This window comes from Equus quagga, chromosome 4 (genome assembly GCF_021613505.1).
Source record: "Equus quagga isolate Etosha38 chromosome 4, UCLA_HA_Equagga_1.0, whole genome shotgun sequence".
Classification (NCBI taxonomy): Eukaryota; Metazoa; Chordata; class Mammalia; order Perissodactyla; family Equidae; genus Equus; species Equus quagga.
Window position 1 is genome coordinate 3,785,676 of NC_060270.1, and position 22,436 is coordinate 3,808,111.

Below are 22,436 nucleotides of genomic sequence, written 5' to 3' on the forward strand. Positions count from 1 at the left end.
GCTAGTTGTTTGTGAAATGGGGCCGAACGGTCCAGCTCCATAGTGGCCCCCAGTGTGGAGTTACTTCTCTCAGTGGAAACCCACACTCCTTTCTTCGATTGCCTTCTTGGGGATGTGTCCGCCTCTGTAGAAATCTACTGGAAGAGACTTTTCCCCTCCTTCCGAGGAGAAATGCCTCTCTTCAGATTTCCCTTCGCGTTGTCTAGACTAGGTGCTTTTATAGTGTAAAGAATGCAGCCATTCGTAAACAGTTATCCACATTCTAAAACGTCTGCTTTGTGAGGTTTTCTCTGATTCTTGTTTATAAAAAATAATGTTAGAGGTATAGGAATCCTGTAGATGGGTCTTCCCATATTTGTGGGCTTGACTTCAGTTTGCACTTGATAATAAACCTGGATACGGTGTCCTTGAGCTAAAATTTTCTGTGAATGTAAACAGATGATTGTTTTCACCACACTGTTTATAGATCTAACACTTCAGAGTCAAAGACTAGGTGTTTTATTGCTCCGTTTCATTGTCTGCCTTCTCAAACGTTACCTCTCGCGCATAGTAGGCACTGCCCACTCCCTTGATTCTAAAGAGAGATTTTGTTATCTTTCTGTGGGTTGTGCCCTGGCTTATTTTCTGGCCAGAGCACAGAACAAAGCATTCCAGAGAAACCTGCGTTTGTTTATCTACTTGCTCCAACCCTCTGACTTTTCTGCCCAGTTCGTGTGGTTATCAGGAAGGGAAACTGGCTGTACAAGACTCACTCTGTGTCTGCTTTCTCTTCAATATGTTTTCAACAGGAGTACTATAGATTCACTTAACTAGGAATTTATTTTCTAATTTAAAATACTATTAACTTTCAGAATCATAGTATTTTAAATATCTAGGTATTTTTATACAACTTGAATTATCAAAGATTTATGTTTTAGAAAAAAACTCTTTCAAAGTGAAGTTTGAATTCTGAAGTATTTCTAGCATTTTGTAAGATTCACTGTCTTAGTAAAACTGTTTTTTCTAGATTGAAAAAAAGAGATTTGGCTCCAAAATGACATTTAGATAAGCAATTCTCTGAGAACAACCTAAATGTCTGCTTGTAGCAAATGGATAACTTTGTGCCATTTGGTGGATAAAATTCTCTACAGAAGTTCAAGAGAATGAAACACACGTTTCTGCAGCAATGTGGATGGACCTCAAAGCACAAATTTCAGAATATTATGTATTTATTATGTAAACATTAAACATCACTTAAAACAGTCATATAACCTACGATGTTTGTGAATGTGTGTGCATGGGTGTGAATAAAGAGTGGACTGGCGTTCTGTAGAGTTCACGATAGTGGTTGCCTCTGGGAGAAGAACAGGGTAGAGTGGGGAACATAAGTCTACATTTAAAAAATTCCCCTAGAAGACACGGTTGTTTTGCTTAATGGGTTCATGGCATTTGTTATTATTAACATTTGAACTTCTATTAACATTTTTGTAATAAAAAAATTACAATTTTGTAATAAAAAAATTCCCATGTACTGTTTCCTAATGAAATAGGTTCCAGCCAGGAACCATACCTTTATCAAGACTCTGGAAATGAGACTAAAGCTACACTAATACGTCTGTATTTCATGATGTCCTTCTGTGAAAAATGAAAATTGTCAGAATGATCTGGAACACAAGGAAAGCTCCAGGTTGACCTGGCTCCTGAGAAGCTATGCCAGCTGATAGACTGAGAATAGAGACCCTGGCAGCAGACTGGAGGCCAGACCCTGGCTTGACACCTTCTAGCTCTGAGACATTGGACAAGTCAACTTCTTGACCTCGGTTTCCTTATCTATAGAATTAGGATAACTGTGCTTGTCTCAGCGCTGCTGTTAGGATTGTGTGAGTTTGTGCCTGTAGAGGGCATGCAAAAAAGATTAGCTGTTATTATTTTCACCATCCGTCCTACTGTCAGCAGCCTCAATTCTTCCAGTGCACTCTTTTCATTCTTACCTCAGAATCTTTGCAAATGCTGTTTCCTCTGCCTGGAATGCTTTCCACCCTATTTCATCTGGTTAACTCCTTCTCAGAGAAATTCTCTAAGAACTCTCTTAAATTCTTCAGAGCAGCTCCCTGTCCTTCCCCACCCAGGTCACTTCTAATCATACCATGATTGTAATTTAGTCATTTCTTAGGAACTCCTTGCTAATTTCTGCCTCTTTCCTGGATTGTAAACTGTTTTTCTTCTGTACTACTGTACATTCAGTGCCTAGGACAAATGGGAAATTGTTTATTGACTAAATCAAGAAAGTTGTAGTAGAAGGTGAAAATTTTCAGAGTTAATTTTATCAGGAAATGAATTTGACTCACTTTGCCTAAGGGGTTAACCTACCAGTGTTAGGAAGTAAATCTAGGGTTATATGATTTTATAAAAAATATGTATCGCATGTATTGGCTTACTTGTATTAATAATTATAAGGTACCCCATATTCAGGTTTGCATCATATTTGTAATTTGGCCTTAGAGGATCATCTGATGGATTGTAATATAAGTGTCGCCACATATTTTCGTTTGCTGTGGAGAGCAGGACAGTTTCCAACACCTTAATCTTAAGATTTGATATATGCCCCTCAGATTGTTCACCCCTGAGCTAACTCACTTCTTTCTTTTAAAGACAGCAACAGAGGGATTATCAAACAGGAGGTGACACTTCCCAGGGAGCAGAATAAGCTACGTTCCCTCAGAACAAACTGACGCAATAAGCAGTTTGAGGAAAGGGCTTGTGTAGATCCGATGGAATGTTACCTACAACTTTTAAGCAAACTAAAACAGTAAACCCTTTGGAAGGGGGACTTTCAGAGTCAGAGAAAAGGCAGGAAATGAGTTCCCTCTTTGCTGTGATTTCATTTAGTCTGGGAGAGAAACCTAAGAACGCTTTAAAATTTGAGGACGGCCTGTGTGTGTTCAGATATTAGCATATTTTTCCAGGAAAGACGTCACATAGGATTTTGAACTGATTGAAAGCCCAAAGTTCTTACATATGTAAGGGAGCAGAGCCAATTATGCACAGGCAAGAAACGGGGACTTTCAAAGCATTGAAGGAAATTTTTATGATCCAGTTGGGAGGTGGGGAGGTGAAATTCAGGGCTAGGAAAATAATGCAAAGCTCTACATTGAAGAAAAGGAAGACTACAAATTGGGCCTCAGGAGACTCCCCCTCCCACCTTTGGAGACACGATTTTATAACATCAGTCACTGGGAAAAATTACTTTATAGCCATATTTCCTCTCATCCTACTTCTCTGTTAACTGTAGTACACTGAAACCACAAATAATTGCATTTTGAATGCCGAGCATATATTTATTCATTCAATCGTCCATTCATTCATCAGAACACACTTATTTGCTTTCAATTATTTGCCAAGCTTAGAGTAAGAGCATCACTTTTTTTTTAATGGAAGTGAAACATCTCTTCTTTAGAATTGTGCAAAATTAGTTATCGTATGATGTAGGGGGCACTGCAAGATACCAAGATACAAACTTTTTTGGAAATTTGAATCTGTGGACTCATAAAACCGTGCTCATAACCACGTAAGCTATTTATTAATCATCCGCTCCCCACTCAGGGTGGGAGAGTACCTTGTAGTCATGGTCAGAAGACTCTGTGCCCTTAGGGAGGCAGTGGTTGAAATAACATTCTAATGCTTGTAATCAAACTACGTCCTGGACACTCGGGACCCACCATCTTGACCCACAGCATTGGCATCTCTTGTGAGCTTGCTGGAAATGCAGATTCTCAGGCCCAGAGCTACTGAACAAGAACTGACATTTTTAACAAGGTGCTCAGGCGATGCCAATGGACGTTAAAGTTTAATAAGCAGTGCTGTCCAAATCCCTCTCCAGTGGGCTTTAGAGCAGAATATCTTTAGTAAGGAGCAACTCATTGCCAAGAACGCAACCTGCATGATCTTTAGGAAACCTAAATAGTAGCAGGTTCCTCCGCACTGACCTCACACCTAAGTCCTTGACTGTGGCCATCACTGGCCTTGGCTTAAACCCCAGTAACCTTCAGAAGCAGGCCAGTGCCCCTTCTCTAGGAAGGCTGTTCAAACACGAGAATGGGCTCTCTTGTTCCCTCCCTCAGTTAAGCTTCTCCAGGTGTAACTAAACCCATCCCGCAGCTGCTCCTGGTCTGCCATTGTTGAGGTTTCCTTACCAACCCATTCAGATGAGATCATCTTAAAGGACCCTTCCAACTTCAAAAGTGTGATTGCTGCTTTACTCCAGCTGGTAATAATAGTAGCCGGTAGAAGATGAGAGACACCCAGGAGCTGTACTTGCCATACATTTAGGGAGAATGATTCTGAGGCACAAATTTATCATTATCCATAATTTCCTTAGGTTCAAAATTCCCTCTCATGGTGGATAATCCTATTATAATAATAGCCACTAAAGAGCACAGCTCTGCTGATTTCCAAATGCGTCTTAGCGTTACAACAGTGAAATGCATATAGAAATAGATGAAAAGAAGCATTTTCTGTTTCTCTATAAATTTTAAACTTTTAAGAAAAAATTCCCTGTAATCCACAATTCCGCACATCAACTGATTTCATTTTTCTCTAATGCCTTTCAGTAATGTGTTGCACACACCTATATGTAACAGAAATAATCTCAGTGTCCTCAGCTTTTTAGAATCTCTCTTGGTAGAATCTAAATACTTTTTCATGTTACTATATGATTTCCATAATAATTAAGCATGATTATTTCCTTATTGCAGGACATTAGAGTTCATAAGTGGCTTCTGAAATAAAATATTGGCCATATTTTTGTGGGTTTTGCTTTTTGATATTTGTTTCCTAAGAATTTTTTTAAAAATAACATTTTCTACTAACACAAGAAATACAGAGCATGAGGTTTTTGTGTCGGGGTTAGTCTTGTGTAAAAAAAGCTGTACCAGGAGCAGTTTGAGTTGTTTTCCACATCTTTTGAGAAAGTGGCCCAAAGCACTTTCCCAGCTAGTTCCTCTTCCCTCCGGTGGCCCCGGCTTCCTTTCCCTCACTTTCTGCTGGATATTTTTATTCTCTTGACCTCCTCCTCATGCTGCTCTCTCCCTGCCCTGCCTTCCTCTTCCGAGGGTGTCAGAGCAGCAGCTCCTCTCCCCTCCGCAGTGCACGGTAAAGCTGTGCATGTGGGGAGAGAAGATGAACAGTAAGACCCGGTGCTGTCGTCACCCAGCTGCCTTGGATTAATTGAGCTGCATGCGTTACTTTTTTCAAGGAGACTGAGCCGGACCCTGTGGATAACCAGTCATGAACTACTGGAATGTAATACGTGCTGCCCATTTTGCTGTTGGATTTGTTTGTTTGTTTGTTTTTGGTAATTTCATCATCCTGTAAAGCATTTTGGGAGGGGTCAGAAGTGAGTTTATTAAAATAGTGTTTTCATTAAAATTTCTTTAACGGCTTAAAAGTTTTCATGAGTAGCTGAGCCATTCTTATCAATGTGCCCTCCTTGTGTTTTATTTCAGCACTTGCAAAGGAAAAACCAGCACCACCCTCTGTCTTGGATAATTTCTGGGGGAGAGGCCCCAACGATTTAGCAGAAGGCCTCCTGAGCCTCCCGCACCACCTCCTTCACCTTCAGGAAGAGAGGGCCTTTGGGGAACAGATTCCTAAACGTGCCGGTGAGCCAAAGCAACACTGCCATTGTCCCAGACCTCTCACATGTGAGTTTGAACACTTGAGATGCTCTTATACAATGTTTCCACCTCTGGCAGGTGACTTTAAAATACCCTCTCCTTCTTTGCATACGGCTGCCTGTTAGTTTCTCTCTTCCTAGTTTAACATGTGGCCAGAGGGCCTATGAGACTATTAATGTAATCAAGGACTCTTCAGCATATCCCAAAGTCGAGCTATGGAAATTTTAAAAATTACTTTTATTCTCAGTCTGAGTGGGCCTCCTTTGGGACTGTTCTAAACCAATATGGAAATGAAAGAGTAAGAAAACTCTAAAGTTAAAACTGGAACATTATGTGCTGCACAACTATTGTAGAAACTACTGTTAACAAGCTGTGTAGCTTTGGGCATGGTGCTTGGCCTCTCTGGGCCTTGTTTTCTCACTAGAATTAACTCTAGTTCCATCTCTGCCATTAAATGCTGCGATTAATAATAATTTCATTAAAGTACCTTAGTATAATTTTTAAGTGTATTCTCCTTACCATTCCTGGAACTCCAATGTATAAATTTTAAGACACCAGTTTAGAAATTTGTTCTGAGAAAGCTCTGGAGCTCAAACATCCACCAGGATTTAGCTCCATGTTTTACCCATGAATCCATAGTCTTTCTGATTTGTTAAAGTTCATCAGAGAACAATTATTCTACTAGAAAATTTGTTACCTCACTGTTTGGTTTGGACATCGTTTTGTGAAGGACACATTGACTGAGAACATTGTGCGTTAGTGGTGCTGGCGAATTTGGACAGTCACAGTGGGTTTGGCATTTAGTCCTTAGGAATCTCCTGAGCTCTTCATTGTTATGACTGAGATTATTCACGAGATTATTCAGACATCTTAATTTAATGGAATCTGGGCTATAATCATCTTGGTGATTTGTGGAACTGCTTTTCCTGTCAATCTTTACATCTCCTGGCATCAAGAAGATGGAAATATTTTGAGTCTTTATAGCATACTGGTGAAGAGCATGGATTCTGGTGTGTGCGTGGGTTCAAATCCCAGCTCCACCACTTACTACTTGGGTATCCTTGGGTACATTGTAATTTCTCTGTGCTTCAGTGTCTTCATCGCACGATAGGGATGACAATAGCACCTTTCTTTAAGGTTGGTTTTGAGGATTAAAAGAATTATACATCAAAGGACTTAGAACAGTTTTGTCACATAAGTGTTCAGAAAATTCCAGCTATTTTGCTTGCCGTGTGTCGCAGTGTTTGTTCTTCTGCCCCATTCTCCAGTCTCCGGCTGACAAATCCTTACCTTGTTAGACATTGCTGATTGACCCCGGTGCTCACTTCTGAGCCTACAACACAGTATTTGAATCCTTCTCAACATTATAAGGGATCCAAATCAGAGTGTAAGATGAAACCTGTCTGCCAACTCAGATTATTTGTAGACTTCAAGATTTTATTTCTTGCTTCAAGACATAAATTTGATATGCTGATTACAAATCTGGGTTGGTTGGTTGTTTTTAAGACTCAGAGCAGTTTTATTATGAAAGGTATAAAGAGGTGTGGCTTCTATAGCCAGAAGCAGGATCTAATTCTAAGACGAGTTTTGCTACTGACTTACTGTCTTTACTGCCTTGGGTTTTATATTTAGAAGCAGATGAGTAATCCTTGCTATCATAGGTCCTCTGAAGTGCTAAAACGAATGTGCAGAAATCCTAGCTAGCACAGTAATGGAAGCTTAATTTTTTGAGGCCATTACTAGCATAATTTCATGAGTTCATTAGGATCTTTACTGGGATGTTATGAAGTTAGTGAGGGCTTGGAGTATGGGTGGCTGATGCTTCATTAGTTTTAAAAGAAGAGGTAAAACTAGACCTCGGGAGTTCTTACGTGTGCCAGACCTCTTTCTACGTGCTTTATATTTACCACTTACAGTAACTCTATTAGGTAGTATCATTATTCCCATTTTACAGCGGAGGGAACTGAGGTATAAAGAGGTTGAGGGTCATATGACTAGTCAGAGCTAGAGCTGAGACTCAGACCTGGGGTATCTGATGGCCAAGCAAGCAATCTTAACTCCGAATTGTGCTGCCACATACGGAGAATAAACTGCATGAAGAAGATGCGAAGTTAGATGGAAGGACCAGATTATAGAAGTCTGAAATGCCAGGCCAAGAGATTTTATGTTTATTTGGTGACAGTGGGAAGCCACTGAAGGTTTTTCCCCAGGCAGGGACAAAAGGAGAGCTGGGTGTTGAGGATTTTATGCCCGGTACAGCATGTGGGCTTGTTGAAAGGGAAGAAAGATTAGTGATCCTTCCTGGTAGCTGAGAAGTAACGAGACCCTGGGTTTAGGAAACAGGATTAAGATAAGGGCTTGAGAACACCTGTGGTTAGGTGTGCCAAGCAGGACGAGACCTAGGAGCACAGGCAGGGAGGCGAGAGGAGTGAGACCCAGGCCAGTGCGGCACCCCCAAGGCAGGTGGCTCAGGAATCGAAACCGTGGAGATCAGAGAGGATGGGAACAAGATGAAGGGCAGTGGGTTATCATTGTGCACCACGATGACTCTGAATTGTGCTGGGGGAAAAGCCTCATGAAGACGTTCTCCCGCGCTCCTGATGCTGCTACTTATGAGTGAGGTCACCTTTGGCAAATTTGTAAATTTTCCTAAATCCTGGCTGCCTCTTCGGTAGTGTGGTGACATAGCACCTTACTTGGCCTACATGCCCTGAACTCCTGTGGTCTTTCCACCTCTAAAATCTGTCATTCTTGGGTCCAACCTGTGAATAGCAATAATTGGAAACGTTGTTGTAAAGGTTTGGCTGGTGATTCGGTCGTACTTAGGTGACGCAGAAGGCGATGCAGGATGGAGTGTGTTCCTTTGGGTGTAATCTGAGAGGAGTCCGATGGTTCCTCTCACAGGTACCAGTCTTATCATAGTGATACTGGTAGTAAATGGAAGGATTAGACCGAAAACAAAGTAGGAATGAAAATGTCCAGGGATTTACAGAGAAACCACAAACATCCCCTAGAGTGGGGAGGGAAATTTTTTCAAAGCAACTTATTTTCTAAGAGAGTGTAACTAGTTTCTTCAGAGAAAATTCTGTTGATTGGAAGTGTTAAAAGGTCAAGCCCAAAAGACTTTTAAAAGGGGCAGAGTGGAATTTAGGGTGCGCTTCCAGTTCCTCTCAAAGACTGTGAAGCCCTGATGCCCTCAGTGGGGTGTAATTCCTCTGTCTTCTGACCTCCTCAGGTGGTACTTCTCAAACACTCAGATCCCCAGGGGGCTTGTTAAAATGCAGATTTGACAATGTGGCTGGGGTGGAGATGAGATTCTACAGTTCCACCAACTTCCCAGGTGATTCCAATACCACTGGTCCATGGACCACACTTTGAGTACCAGGGGTCTAAAATATTTACCTTTAGGGGTCCATCTGCTGGTGCAGCAGTTAAGTTTGCATGCTGTGCTTCAGCGGCCTGGGGTTCACCGATTCAGATCCTGGGCATGGACCTGGGCACGGTTTATCAAGCCACGCTGTGGCAGGTGTCCCACATATAAAGTAGAGGAAGATGGGCACGGATGTTAGCTCAGGGCCAGTCTTCCTCAGCAAAAAGAGGAGGATTGGCAGTAGATGTTAGCTCAGGGCTGGTCTTCCTTGGGAAAAAATAAATGAATAAATAAAATATTTAGCTTTACTTCTCACAACAGATAATCATATTCATTTTGAAACAGTGTAGCTTAGCTTCCTCACCAGGTGGTGAACTCTCTTCCCCATATCCTGAAGTAGAATACACACTTGTAATGAGTGCTCAGTATTAATAGATTAATCCATTCTTACCCTTGTCAGTGATCTGTATTATTCAGTGGCATCAATAATTAGAATTGTTATAGGTAGGGGCTTTTTCCTTCTAACTAAGGGATTGAGGCAAATCTGGTGTTCAGAAATAGGCACCAGAATGCAATATAAAATTTTCATATTAAGTTAAACATACATTTACTATATGACCCCTGAAAACATACACCCACCCAAAGACTTGTACTTGAATGTTCGATGTAGCTTTATTTATAATAGCCAAAAACTGAAAAGAAACCAAATGTCTGTTAGCTGGTGAATTGACAAGCTCCAGTTTTGTGGTCTAGCCATACAGTGGAATACTACTTAGCCATAAAAAGGAATGAATTCCTGGTACAAGCAACAACATGGACAGTTTTTTCAAAAGCATTGTACTAATTGAAATAAGCCAGAAACAAGATACATGCTGTAGGAGTCCATGTGTATGAAGTTCTAGAAAAAGCACAACTGAAATGATAAACAAATCAGGAGCCAGGAAGCTGGGGAGGAAGTCGACTGCAAAGATAAAGATGGGAACTTTTGGGGTTGAGGAAAATGTTTAGTATGATTTTGGTGGTTATTACATGATTGCGTATATTTGTCAAAACTCATCAAATTGTACACTTAAAAGTGATGAATTTTACTATATAAAAATTTTACCTCAACAAAATTAACATAAAAAATTGGCCACAATCATTAACCTGTTAATAATATCTAATACTCCTTAGATGCCTTCTTATCAGTGGGATATTAATATAAGGAAATAGAGAAAAATTCAGTCTAGGAGAAGAAATTGGTCTCTGGGAGAAAATATGAATCAACAGCAGGAGCATAAGATGTTCCCTTAAAAGCTGCTTTGTGTATTTTCAATGTAGTTGAGTCTAAAAGGAGAGATGTTAAAAGCAGGACGTGCAGTTCATTTATTTTTCACATCCAGCATAGTATGCTGTTAGCTGAATGATTTTAGTGTGTTCTGCTGTGCTATTAAAAACCAAAAGTCTGCTGAAAAGTCACTCCTCTCCTTTTTTCTGTTCTTTGTAGCGAGCACACCCACTTTCCAGGGGAGGATCCAGTCGTCTGTTTGGCCGCGAGGGCTTGGCTATAACTGGGTGAAAAGATGTGTCTCCATGTGCTAAGGGTGAAATCTGGCACAGCCATGACTTTCTTGAGAGAGAGATGGAGAGACAAGTGTCTGTGTGGAAACTCACTACGTGTCACTGTGTTAGCAGAAGAATTGGGGGAAGAGGAGAGAAAGAAAGTGAGCCAGTTATACATGTTGTGTTTCTGCTGTGTGGAAAGAAAGAACTGTGTATTTAAAATCAGCCAGAATGTATATACAGTTGGTCCAAATTGTTGAAACTGTAGGAGAGGAAGAATTAGTCCTCTCCCCTCTAGGTCCTTCTGGCTGGCCTAAGAGTTAAATTGACATGAGACAGAATAATGGGAGAAAATCAAACAAAGCTGTATAACATCTACATGTGGGAGACACCCAGGAAAACTGAGCAACTTGCCAAAATGGCTGAGATCGCTCCCCTAAATACCGTCTTCAGCTAAAGACAAAGGAGGGTGTTTGGGGTAGAGGTTTGGGACGTCAGGGAGAGGAAGGCAATTTACACAGAGATGGAAAAGCAAATGGGCCAACCATAGACAGTGTGACCTGAGACACGTTTTACATTACATTACAGTTCTCTTATGGCATTAGCTCCTTCCTGGAACAGGCCTTCTGTGTTAAATTCTTTCAGACAGTTGGGGGACGGTCAGAGTCTTTTTCCAGAGTATTTTGTTCTTAAAAATAAGTGAGGGCCAGCCACGAGGGGCTAAGTTTGTGTGCTCCACTTGGGTGGCCCAGGGTTTCGCTGGTTCGGATCCTGGGCGTGGACCTGGCACCACTCATCAGGCCATGGTGAGGTGGTGTCCCACATGCCACAACTAGAAGGACCTGCAACCAGAATATACAACTATGTACTGGGGGGTTTTGGGGAGAAGAAGAAAAAAACATTGGTAACAGATGTTAGCTCAGGTGCCAATCTTTAAAAAATAAAATAAAATAAAAAATCAAGCCAAAGAGGGGGCTGGCCCCGTGGCCGAGTGGTTAAGTTCGCGCGCTCCGCTGCAGGCGGCCCAGTGTTTCGTCAGTTCGAATCCTGGGCGCGGACATGGCACTGCTCATCAGACCACGCTGAGGCAGCGTCCCACATGCCACAACTAGAAGAACCCACAACGAAGAATGCACAACTATGTACCGGGGGGCTTTGGGGAGAAAAAGGAAAAAAAATAAAATCTTAAAAAAAAAAAAAAATCAAGCCAAAGAGACACATTTTGGGGTGGGCAATTATGATCCCCCACGGAACTATACAAATAGTTTTTTGGGAGAGGAGGCACATAAATCAAATTATAATTTTTGGGAGCCGGTCCCGTGGCCGAGTGGTTAAGTTCGCGCACTCTGCCTGGGCAGCCCAGGGTTCCGCCAGTTCAGATCCTGGGCGCGGACACGGCACTGCTCATCAGGCCATGCTGAGGCAGCATCCCACATAGCACAACCAGAGGCACTCACAACTAGAATATACAGCTATATGTTGGGGGGCTTTGGGGAGAAGAAGGAAAAAAAAAAGATTGGCAACGGATGTTAGCTCAGGTGCCAATCTTTCAAAAAAATTATAATTTTCTATTAATGTACTCACTAACATCAGAGATTTTTTCTTTAATTTGTATCAAATAGCAGTAGCTCCACACTTCAGATTTAAATTTGGCTTTTTCAAGTGTAATATTGTATATGACTTAATTTTGTGTGTGTTGTTCTTTATTCCTTAATTATGGCTGATTGAGAATTTCAGGCTGTTCTAGCAGAAACCTCACCAACCAGACTACCGGTTCCTTAAGAGTTATCTCTTTAATTGTGAAATGAGCAGTTTTTTATATTATAATGTTTCTAAGTAAATGTATTTTAATAAATGTATACATTTAACATATCATTCCCTTACTTTACTTAAAAAAGATATTAAGTGAATATATTAAGTTATGATATTATAGTTAAAAAATACTGTAATTATAGTTTCCCATAATGTGCAATTTATATACCCAGATGGATCTGGGTTTGGATTCAGGCCGCTGACCTGGGAAATGAGCATCCCTAGCCTGGAGGTGCCGCACCCTGTGAGAAAGGTCTTGGTGCTGGGCATGTAGTAAGTAGTTATAAACTGTGCTGTTACTCACAGGATCCTCACCACCAGAGGCTGGAGGTCCTTGGTTTGTAAATGAGGATCTTCCAACTAGTAATAAAGACCATAACTTAAAGAGGGGCAGTAAATGAGTTAAACAGGACTGAGGCCTTCACATCTGTTACTGTGGGGTCCTGTGTGTCTCTGTTAAGGCCTTAGGGAGATGACTAGATCTAGGAAGGTAGGGGGATCCATGGGGCTGGCCCCAAAAATGGGACATTACTGCATCTCGAGAGCTGGAGCTGATGCTCACACCATCACGAGATTGCAGAGCAGAGTCATAAACTGAGCAATAAATACAAAGAGGAAGGAAGTGAGGATGTAAGATCTGTCGGCCAAGTTCAGACAGACAGTCTCAAGTGTGTGTCGGTGTGAGCTGAGGACTGGTGGAGACCTAAATGGAGAAGGGCCTCTCTGGGGGCGGCACGGATGCAGGCGGTCAGCAGGGCCACCCGGTAAGGGAGTGGAGGTGAGCCATGAACAGGGGCACCTGGCTGAGGGGAAGGTTGTAGCTGGAGTCCTGCCGATGTTGAGATATGTGCCCAGAGGGCTGTGTGGAGCCGGAGGGGCATCGTCTTCTAATTTGCACAGAGATGCAAGTTGGTGAGCATTACTGTTGAGCAGCAGCATGCTGGGTGTGAGAGAGACCGAGCAGCAGAAAAGCAGAACATCTGTCCCTGAGGAAGCAGAGTGCATGAGGGACGGATAAGGACATGCTTTAGGATCTGGCTACTAAAGGATTGGAAGTTGGGCTGCACGGCTGATGGCGTGGCTGAGAGAGAGAAGAATGCAGACATTGGAAAACCAGGGTATAATTCAGGGACCCAGCACCAGGAACCAGGCCTGGTGGATGAGGTGTCCCCGGTGGGCGTGCACCAGCAGGAACCTGACCACGCAGCTGAGATGCTGCTCCAGGGCTCCTCAGGCTCCCTTTTCTTGGGCCAGGACCAGTCCAAGAGCTGGGGTGGGACCGAGCCTCCAAGGGGTCTGAAGGAAACTGGGTGCAGAGGGGCAGGGGGGCTGGGTGCGTGTGTGCTCAGATCTTGAAAAGTGAAAGTCAGGGTGTTTCTTCCTGGTGTGGTATGCTGTCGGTTGAGATAGCCACAGGGTTTTTGTGCTTGGGGAATAGAACAATGTTTCCAGAATCGTTGCTGAATATGCTTTTTCTACCCAGTTCTTGGAAAAACAAGCTCCTTTTGGTTTGAGAAAGGATTAGGAGAGTCTAAAAAATCTGACTATTTTCAAGTCAGTTCCGTAGGGTTTGTTCGATTTTATAAACGATGCTTTCGTGGTTGCTGTGTGCATTGAAACAGGCTCCCTCCAGTTTGATGCTTGGGCTTACGAAAGTTTGAGAATCACTGCTCTAGGATACTCAACAGAACCATGGAGGAAAAAAATAATGGATTTGCTGAAATATCGAGGGATGGGGCTGGGAAGAGTGAGGCTGGGAGCATTAGGGTTGTATTGCAGCACAGTTTGTGACTATAACCTTTCTCTCCATTTCATCAATCCCTAGAACTGATACTGCTTAAGGGGCTGGTGGGATAGACGAAGGAGGGAAGCGTCTGTAATGTTTTGTACCCGAAAGATGGGCGTGTGCCCATCTGTAAAAGCCCAGTGTGGGGAGAGGCAGTCCAATGCCTGGGCTCCTGGCTCAGAGAGGTGGTTTGAGTCCTGGCTCTGCTACTTCTCTGCCCAGGAAGGGCACAGCTCCTCTCAGAGCTTCAGTTTCCCCATCGGTACGATGGGAACTGCAGCTTTACCACCCCTCACACGGTGGTCTTGAGGGTTACGCCAATAGCATTTACCACTGGCCTTGCACATGCCAGTCAGCCTTTATTCATTGGGCATTTGCCATGTGCTGGGCATTGCGGGCAAAAAATTAATACACAGCATCCAGTTATGGGATCCGTGTCGCATGTTCTGTGTGATGACGGGGATGGTCAGAAGTGCAGGAAAGGAAATGGTAGACAGACAGCACCTGCTCGTGGGTCACTGCTGTGACATCAGTAAATTCTTTACTGTTTTTTTTTTCCTCCATGTAGCATTTCCTACAGCAGTGGCTCTTAAACTTCACTATGCGTAAGAACCAAACTGGAGGGTGCTTGTTTCAGTGCACACTCCTGAGCCCCAGAGATTCAGATCAGTTGGGGGCTCAGGCCTGTGCCTGTGAACATGCTCCCAGTTGGTGCTGACCCTTGGAACTGCCAGGTCACTTTGGGGAATGCTGCCCAGGGGCCACCTGCCCTTCACCAATATCTGAATGCACCCTCTGGAATGCGGCCACCAGCGGAGGACTGTCAGGAAATGATAGTGTAGAATTCTTTCTTTTTTTTTTTTTAGATCGACACCCGAGCTAACAACTGTTGCCAATCTTTTTTTTTTTTTCCTGCTCTATCTCCCCAAACCCCCCATACATAGTTGTATATCTTAGTTGCAAGTCCTTCTAGTTGTGACATGTGGGATGCTGCCTCAATGTGGCCTGACAAGCGGTGCCATGTCCACACCCAGGATCCAAATTGGCAAAACCCTGGGCTGCTGCAGCAGAGCCCGAGAACTTAACCACTCGGCCATGGGGCTGGCCCCTCTCTTTTTATTTTTTTGGTGAGGAAGATTTGCCCTGAGCTAACATCTGTGCCAATCTTACTCTATTTTTTGTATGTGGGTCACCCCCACAGCATGGTTGACAAGTGGGGTAGGTCCACACCTGGGATCCAAACCCGTGAACCCGGGCTGCAAAAGTGGAATGTGCAGAAGTTTAATCACTCGGCCGTGAGGCTGGCCCAGCATTCTCTCTTTTGAGAGCCTCTCATGCCTTTTGTCTTGAGAGACAGGGTGATACCAGGAATAGAACCCTGAAAAGAAACAGTCCGACCTTAGGTCTATTTCTGTCTCAAACTGTGTGACCCGGGCGGACTCACTGGACCTCAGAAACTTTCATTACCCTCCTTCCTCAGGAAGATCGTAACTGCACAACTGTTTATCAAGCTTGTTTCAAGCTTTTAGTGAAGGGATGGACATGCGAGCGTTTTGTGAACTTTAAACCACCACACAAATAAAATATACATTATTATTAAAGAGAAGGAAAAATGGTTGCCGAGACTGAGCTCACTTGGTGTACGTAGATTATTGATGTGTTGGATTATGTACCATCCTTTGAGAAGAAATAAGCATTTGGTCTCTGCCAGTGAGCCCTGCTCTGCCTCCATGCCCTCTACTCACACTGTTGGTGGATAATTGCCTTATGATTTAACTTTGTAAAGGATGTTTGGGGGACCCTGATCCTAGGAGGAGCTGCAGCCAAGAAGCTGGCGACTACCATGTTTAATGTCAAGATCTGGAAACTTGTTTCCTGTTGAAGGGCATTATGTTTTGGGGTTTTTTTTTTTTTTTTTTAAGCAGGCACTCTGTTAATTTCTAACTGGCTTTCCTTTGAAGGCTTTTGCTCAAAGCAAAATGGTCATTCCATTTATAGAATTATAATTAGAGAGTTCGTTTATCTGTGGAAGCTTTTTCCTGTGAGCAAGCAGAGGAACTATATATGTTTGTCACGAGGATATCCTGGCTGGCCCCGGTCTGCTTTGCAACTTGACTACAGATACTTTGAACTGCAATGAAACACAAGCGAGTGGCTAAGCTTCGGGGTTTTTCTCAGCTGGTGTATGCACTGGCTCTTCAGGAGTGGGTTTATTTTACTTTTTGAAGGAAAAAAGGGATGTTCTCCCACACTTCTTTGTTTTCAGCTAAACCACATATTGGTGAATGAAAAACAACAGAAATCTCGCTTACACATACTTCCGTGCCCTGTAAAATACATATGTAAATTTCCCAAAGAATGTGTTTTCGGGGACAGAGAAGCAAATTGAAAGTACTGAGTTCTTTCTCTAGACCTTCATATATTGTCTTATCTTAGGTGTAAATATGTTTTTAAAAAATTGCTGTTACTCGTAAGTGGCATTCTTGTTGGGTGTTTGCATAAATGATGTTATTCTGGATGGAGCCTTAAATACTTAATTTGAGTATTCAGGCAGGTTGTTTGGTAACTGTTTTGGCCCGTGGTAGAATGCCTGCTGGGTCCATTTTAATCCCAGTATCAGTAGTTTCTAAAGCTGTCTCGCTACAAGTCTAACTTGGGTTCTAGAATCCATCAGCATGCACAACAACAAAAAAGGCTTAATTACAGTGTATTTTCAAAGGAGTCACAGGGTATATAAGTAACCCCATTGCGTTCTTTGGAGTCTTATATTTATCCTATATTCATGTTGGGTGATACTTGCATGAAAAAGAAAAGCATTTGCTGAGGTCAATTCCGTCAAGGGATGAGCCAAGCCAACTGCACACGGGCTTCCCGCCGGCACTGAGGGGCCTGTACCTTGTCATGATGGAGCTGGCCCATGGCCTCCACCTGAGCATTTCATATTCTCACCTCCCTCAGACGTGATGGACTCCCTTTTAGGACCCAGCTGGACCCCAGTTTTTGACCCGTCTCAATTCTCCAAGTACCAGGGGAGGAACGAAAGCCAGTGTGGGTTGGACAGTGGTCAGGGTGGGGCTCTGGGCTGGCTGTCCTGTCTGTCTGTGATTCTTCTGTCAGCCACTCCAGCGAGGCAGCCAATATCCCCAAGACCTCGCTGTCTTACGCTTTTACTCTGATGATCCCCAAGCCATAATTCTCTCCATCACTTGGATTTTCCTAATTATTTCTCAAGAAACATGGAACCGTACTATTTTTTTTTACCCAGTAAATATCATGCGATTTATTTCTTGCTTTTTACCAAGAATTTAAGGCGATTTTTGAAATAGCCCACACCGTATGAAGACAGCATACATTACAAATGGGTGAGGGAGACAGAACAAAGTGGAAGGGAAGCCCAGGCCCGGGGAGACGGAAGCAGCGGAGTTGCTGCGCCTTACCGACCCCAGCCCCTCTGCCTCAGGGGATGCCCCGGTTTCCACCAAAGCCACACCCCATCGCGGCTTCCTGTCGGGCCAATGAGAATGCGGCCAGGTTGCATTAAGGATGGGCCAGGTCTCATTTTGGATTTCTTGAAACCCGTGCATTTTACTGTGTAGGAAAAGAGTACAGCTGACTTTAGTTTTAGAAAACAAACGCCGATAAAATACATAAACTTATTCAGCACGTATTTTTGTCTTAGGTTGTGCCAGACGCCCATCATTTTGGTTAACTGTCTAACAGAGGTAGTTGTGCGTTGTCACTTGTAAATGCGGGAAGAGGACATTGGAAGAGGGGCACTGACCTACCTGAGGCCCCCAAGCCAGGAACTGTATGGAGCTGGGCCGTGGTTCATGTCTTCTGATCCCCAGCGGGTGTTGACAATTCATGGGGCTATGTGCTCTAATTAGAAGTATGTGTAAACTACAGTTTGCTCATTGAACTCATTTACTCGTGGTCTGCTGACACAGCCCTCATTTCTAACTAATTTATAATAGTGGCATGTGGGGGTGGTGGCTGCCTTATCAGCAGTGAGAAGCAGAAGCTGCCAGCAAGTGGGGAGAGACCAGCCATTCCCGCCAGATGATCACCACAGGTTAGTCTCCTCAGCAAACAGCCCCACACCCTCATTAGCTCCAGAGGGTCTCCACCTTAACAGAGCCCAGCATAATTATGATACTTGTTAAGATGACCCTGCATTGTCAAGAACAGCTTAAATTATATTTTGTGTATTCTACTTATGAAGGCAATGGAGATCTTTATTTTAAGATTTCCGTTTGAACTTGTTTGACCATTAAAAGGGAGGCAGCATTACATTATTTGGAAATGTGTGTAACCAAACCCAACATGTGCCACCCCATGTTGCCCCAGTTGAGTTAACATACACAGACAGAAGTGAGAGGAGTGGGACGTGAAATTGTCTTGGTGAACCAGAAACCGGATAGGAGAAGCAAAGAAACAGTGTAAATTTAGAGTCACATGAACTGAAATAGATCTAGTATAGAATCATATCATCTACTAAATTTGTCTTTTGCATTTACTTACGTGGGGAAGTGAGAACTTGTTCATTTCTGTCTTTGAAGCAAAAGTGGGAACTAAACAAACATGTTTTAGGTTTTTTAAAAATATGTATTCTATAAAGGGTCTTATTTTTGCATTTATATTCTAGAGAGAATTGTGTCCAGGTTTTTGTCTGTCTACAAACATGCAATGAGCTATACTGTCCATTTAACACAAAAACAAGTAACTAGCTAAATTTACCTGTGCTACATTGAAAAATCAAATGGGTGTGTGTAAAAGTGTATAAAAATTGAGGACGTGGGGAATATTTTTTAGTTGCTTTTTTTCTGAGTTTTTTAAAATTAGAAAAGAGACTTGTAAAAATTGTAATGGATGGCATTTAAAAGTTACTTTGAACATGAAGAAATGTTTATTTACATCTTAAGGCATATATTTACTTTCTCTTGTGAGAGAGAAAATACTAGATATTTTTCAATGTTTCTGAAAACAGTTTTGGATATGGAATAGATGTATAAAATTTGTTCTGAATCAATCTTTTTCTTTCTTATCTAACATAAGAAAGCAGTCTGGAGGCCACTGGCTTTGAAACCATGTAACTGTTCACTGGTCTAAACATGCATCCTGTCATGTTGATTAAAGATGAGAGGACAAGGAGAGACAGAAAAATATATCCTCCTCCTGCAAATTCAGTGGTGTTTCCACAATAATAGGCCTGCATCATGTTCTTCCACTCTTCCCTCTCTACGTGTTTATTCACTGATGCTTATGTTTGAGCCGTTATGTAAATCCATCTGGATAACAATCTTGCCTTTCTCTGGACTCCCTCCCTTGCGTTCCAGGTGCGACAGCCATGAGAGGGTACCTTGTGGCCATATTCCTGAGTGCTATCTTCCTTTACTATGTGCTGCATTGTATATCATGGGGAACAAGTGTCTATTGGTAAGTTTCATTTTGGCTGTTTAAATACAACTCCCAAGCTAATTATTTCTTGACACTCAAATGTTTAGAGGGACCTGTAAAAAACCCCTGTGACATTTTGAACCCTCTCTAGCTTTCCATTATAAATTGGAGTTTTACCATTCCAGTATCTCGTACATTGTATCTCTAACAGTTTAAAAACTAAGGCGGGGCTTACCCCGTGGCCCAGTGGTTAAGTTCGAGTGCCCCATTTCTTCCCGCGCTCCACTTCAGCGGCTCAGGGTTTCATAGGTTTGGATCCTGGGCACAGACATGGCACCGCTCATCAGGCCATGCTGAGGCGGCATTCCACATGCCACAACTAGAAGGACCCACAACTAAAATCTACAACTGTGTACTGGAGGGATTTGGGGAGAAAAAGCAGGAAAAAAAAGAAGATTGACAACAGTTGTAGCTCAGTTGCCACCCTTTAAAAAAAAAAACTAAGAAGCAACACCCTCTTTTTACTGACTTCAGGGAAGCAGTGATGTTGACCATCTTTGCAACATAACATTCTTTATATAATATCTCATCTCCTTGAATTAATGGAGTAATTCTTGGACTCAGTGGGACTTGACTTTTAGAACTTAAGATATTTGGATAAGAGATTGTTGATAAAATTTAGACACTCCAAGTAGTTTCCTTTGTTTAAAACTTTTGGTGAATGATGATATATGTACCTTTTCAAACAACTTTGGCTTGAAATGTCACATATAAAACTTTGAAGAGGCACAGATAGTTTATTGCAAAGAAAACTTTTATAATACGCTTTTTATCCTTTTTCTTACTGTTGGTCTTCTGGTAAGGAATGAAGCTTTGATCACCTTTAAATCCTGGCTGGCTGGTAGTTTATAATTAAATCAAAATAAGTCACATGACAACTTCCTGTGTTGGGCAGAAGTTCAGTACTCTCTGCCAGTGTTCCAATAGTAGGTTCTAGATCCTCTTTCTAGCTTTTGTTTACTGGATAAAAAAAGAACTTGATGCCTCTGCATTTAATTTCATCACTGGTTGATTAGTGTTCTTCATGGGAGGGACACATTACTTGAGTCACAGAAAGTACCATGAGGAACTACTTTGATGGGTGTGTGTGCTGTGAACTTGCTGCCTTAAAAACTATTTGACAGATAATTGTCTTTTTTTAAAAAGCCACCCAAAGTTTGTCGTCACACTCTCCCAAAACAGCTTTCTATATTCTTAATAACCTTAGAAATCAAGTAATATCTTATACTTCCTTTTGTCCTCTGAATATAATTTAGTTTTTATGGCCTGATGTGCTTGTCCATCATATTTATGTATCTTCCTTACAGATAAATCAAGAGATTTTTGTTTGTGGTGTTCACAAAAGATGTTTCTCTGCATAAGAACTTTATTAGCCCCATAGTTCAGAAACCTTGTTGTTCTAACTACAGGGGTTTTGTACCAAAAATCACTGTGAGTTGAGTCTATCCATGAAGAGTTTGAGCTATTTCTTTAGTTTGAATCCTGTGAATCATAGACGAAAATTGATTAGTTTCCATTTTAGATTAATTCTTCACATTGGTGATGGCCATTAATACATTCTCGGATGTTAAGCTCTTTTCTCTTTCCGGGCAAAGTCAGCCTCCCACCCCGGCCTCTTCGATTAGTGTCATTGTGCGCTGTCTTGTCACAATACCCTTTTAAACTGTGGAGACACTGCTCCATTCAGGAGGCCCCAGCCGGACCTGTGCCACGAAGAGAGGAGCCTGGGCTCTGACTCTTGCGCAGTGATGGGTGGAGCCGGTCACAGGCCCCGCGCTGTGGAAGCTGCTGCGTCGGTGTTTCCACGCTGTCGCCGGCAGGGGTCCCAGACGTGGCACAGGACGTCGAGCCCTTGGGAGCCTTGTGCCCTGGGGGTAGGGTCTCCACGCTTTGGGGACTCCTGAAGCGGGCCTGGCCGCGGCTTCCACGGCCGTGCAGGAGCCTGGCCCTTCTCCAGGGCCCTTGGATTCAGGGTTCTTGGAAGCCCTCTGGGTCGCCTGTCCCATCAGCCTCTTGGGCTCCCTCGTTGGCATCCCGGCCCTCGGGCGCAGGTGTGGGCGGGGCTGCGGGGAGGACCGTCCTGACCGCCTGCTTGTCTGGCAGGGCGCATCCCGTGGAGATGCAGCAGAGGAAACGCGGCCAGCCGTGCCGCGAGAAGCCTGCCTTCGCCTCGCTCCTCAGGTAAGCCAGCCGAGAAGCCGTGGCGGCCGGCAGGTGTTCGCCGACCGTCCACACCTGGTCGCCTCCCGGGCACCCGCTGAGCGGGGGGCGGTGCACAGCGCCTCGGGCATCGTCAGGAGGCGGGGAGGGGTCCCGGGGGCAAGACTGGGGGCGGGGGGGTGGGTGGTGGTCAGGAAAAGGGCGCCTCTCCCTAGACGTTCGTGCCCCCTGTTGTTCACGTGCTGTTCTCCACCCTGTTATTTCGTGGCGGCTTCTCCCTGGTCTCTGAGCTAAACGTTATGGGTCCAATGTTTCCTGACTTTCGCTGACTTTCACTGACTACGTACTCATCTGCATAAGGAAATGCGGACTGCTCCTTAGGGCCGTCAGAACTCGCAGAGAATTTACTCTGCCACCCACACATGTTCTTTTCCTCCGTCACCTCGACTTTGACAGATTGCTGGTCAAAATGCCTCTAGATTAATAGAAATAAGTGACGGTCAGGTCTGGGCGTGTTTGATTGTGTAAAACAGGCACAAGCTTTTCAGCGTTTTACCCATTAAGGATCAAAAATTTGCGTTTCCTTTACTTCTTCTTTTCTTTTCTAATGTTACTGTCCCTGTCCATTACTGGTTCTTAACTTTTTGGGGCCAGA

The 22,436-nt window shown here is 43.2% G+C and overlaps 1 protein-coding gene across 9 annotated transcripts in view; it reads left to right on the forward strand.

The window, feature by feature from the left end:
- Nucleotides 1-22,436, forward strand: part of ST3GAL6 (ST3 beta-galactoside alpha-2,3-sialyltransferase 6) — a 59,723-nt gene that overhangs the window by 13,192 nt on the left and 24,095 nt on the right. For 5 of the 9 annotated variants that reach the window (XR_006888228.1, XM_046658584.1, XM_046658576.1 and 2 more), the window contains exons 2-5: nucleotides 5,484-5,681; nucleotides 10,511-10,727; nucleotides 19,501-19,600; nucleotides 21,725-21,802. Coding sequence is in view for 8 of the 9 variants with exons in the window: in XM_046658584.1 (XP_046514540.1) it covers nucleotides 10,646-10,727; nucleotides 19,501-19,600; nucleotides 21,725-21,802 (260 nt within the window). In the remaining variant the exon portion in view is untranslated. Of the gene's footprint in view, nucleotides 1-5,225; nucleotides 5,375-5,483; nucleotides 5,682-10,510; nucleotides 10,728-12,916; nucleotides 13,157-17,543; nucleotides 18,237-19,500; nucleotides 19,601-21,724; nucleotides 21,803-22,436 lie in introns of those variants that run through there. The other 4 variants (XM_046658578.1, XM_046658581.1, XM_046658582.1 and 1 more) reach the window with 4 other exon arrangements.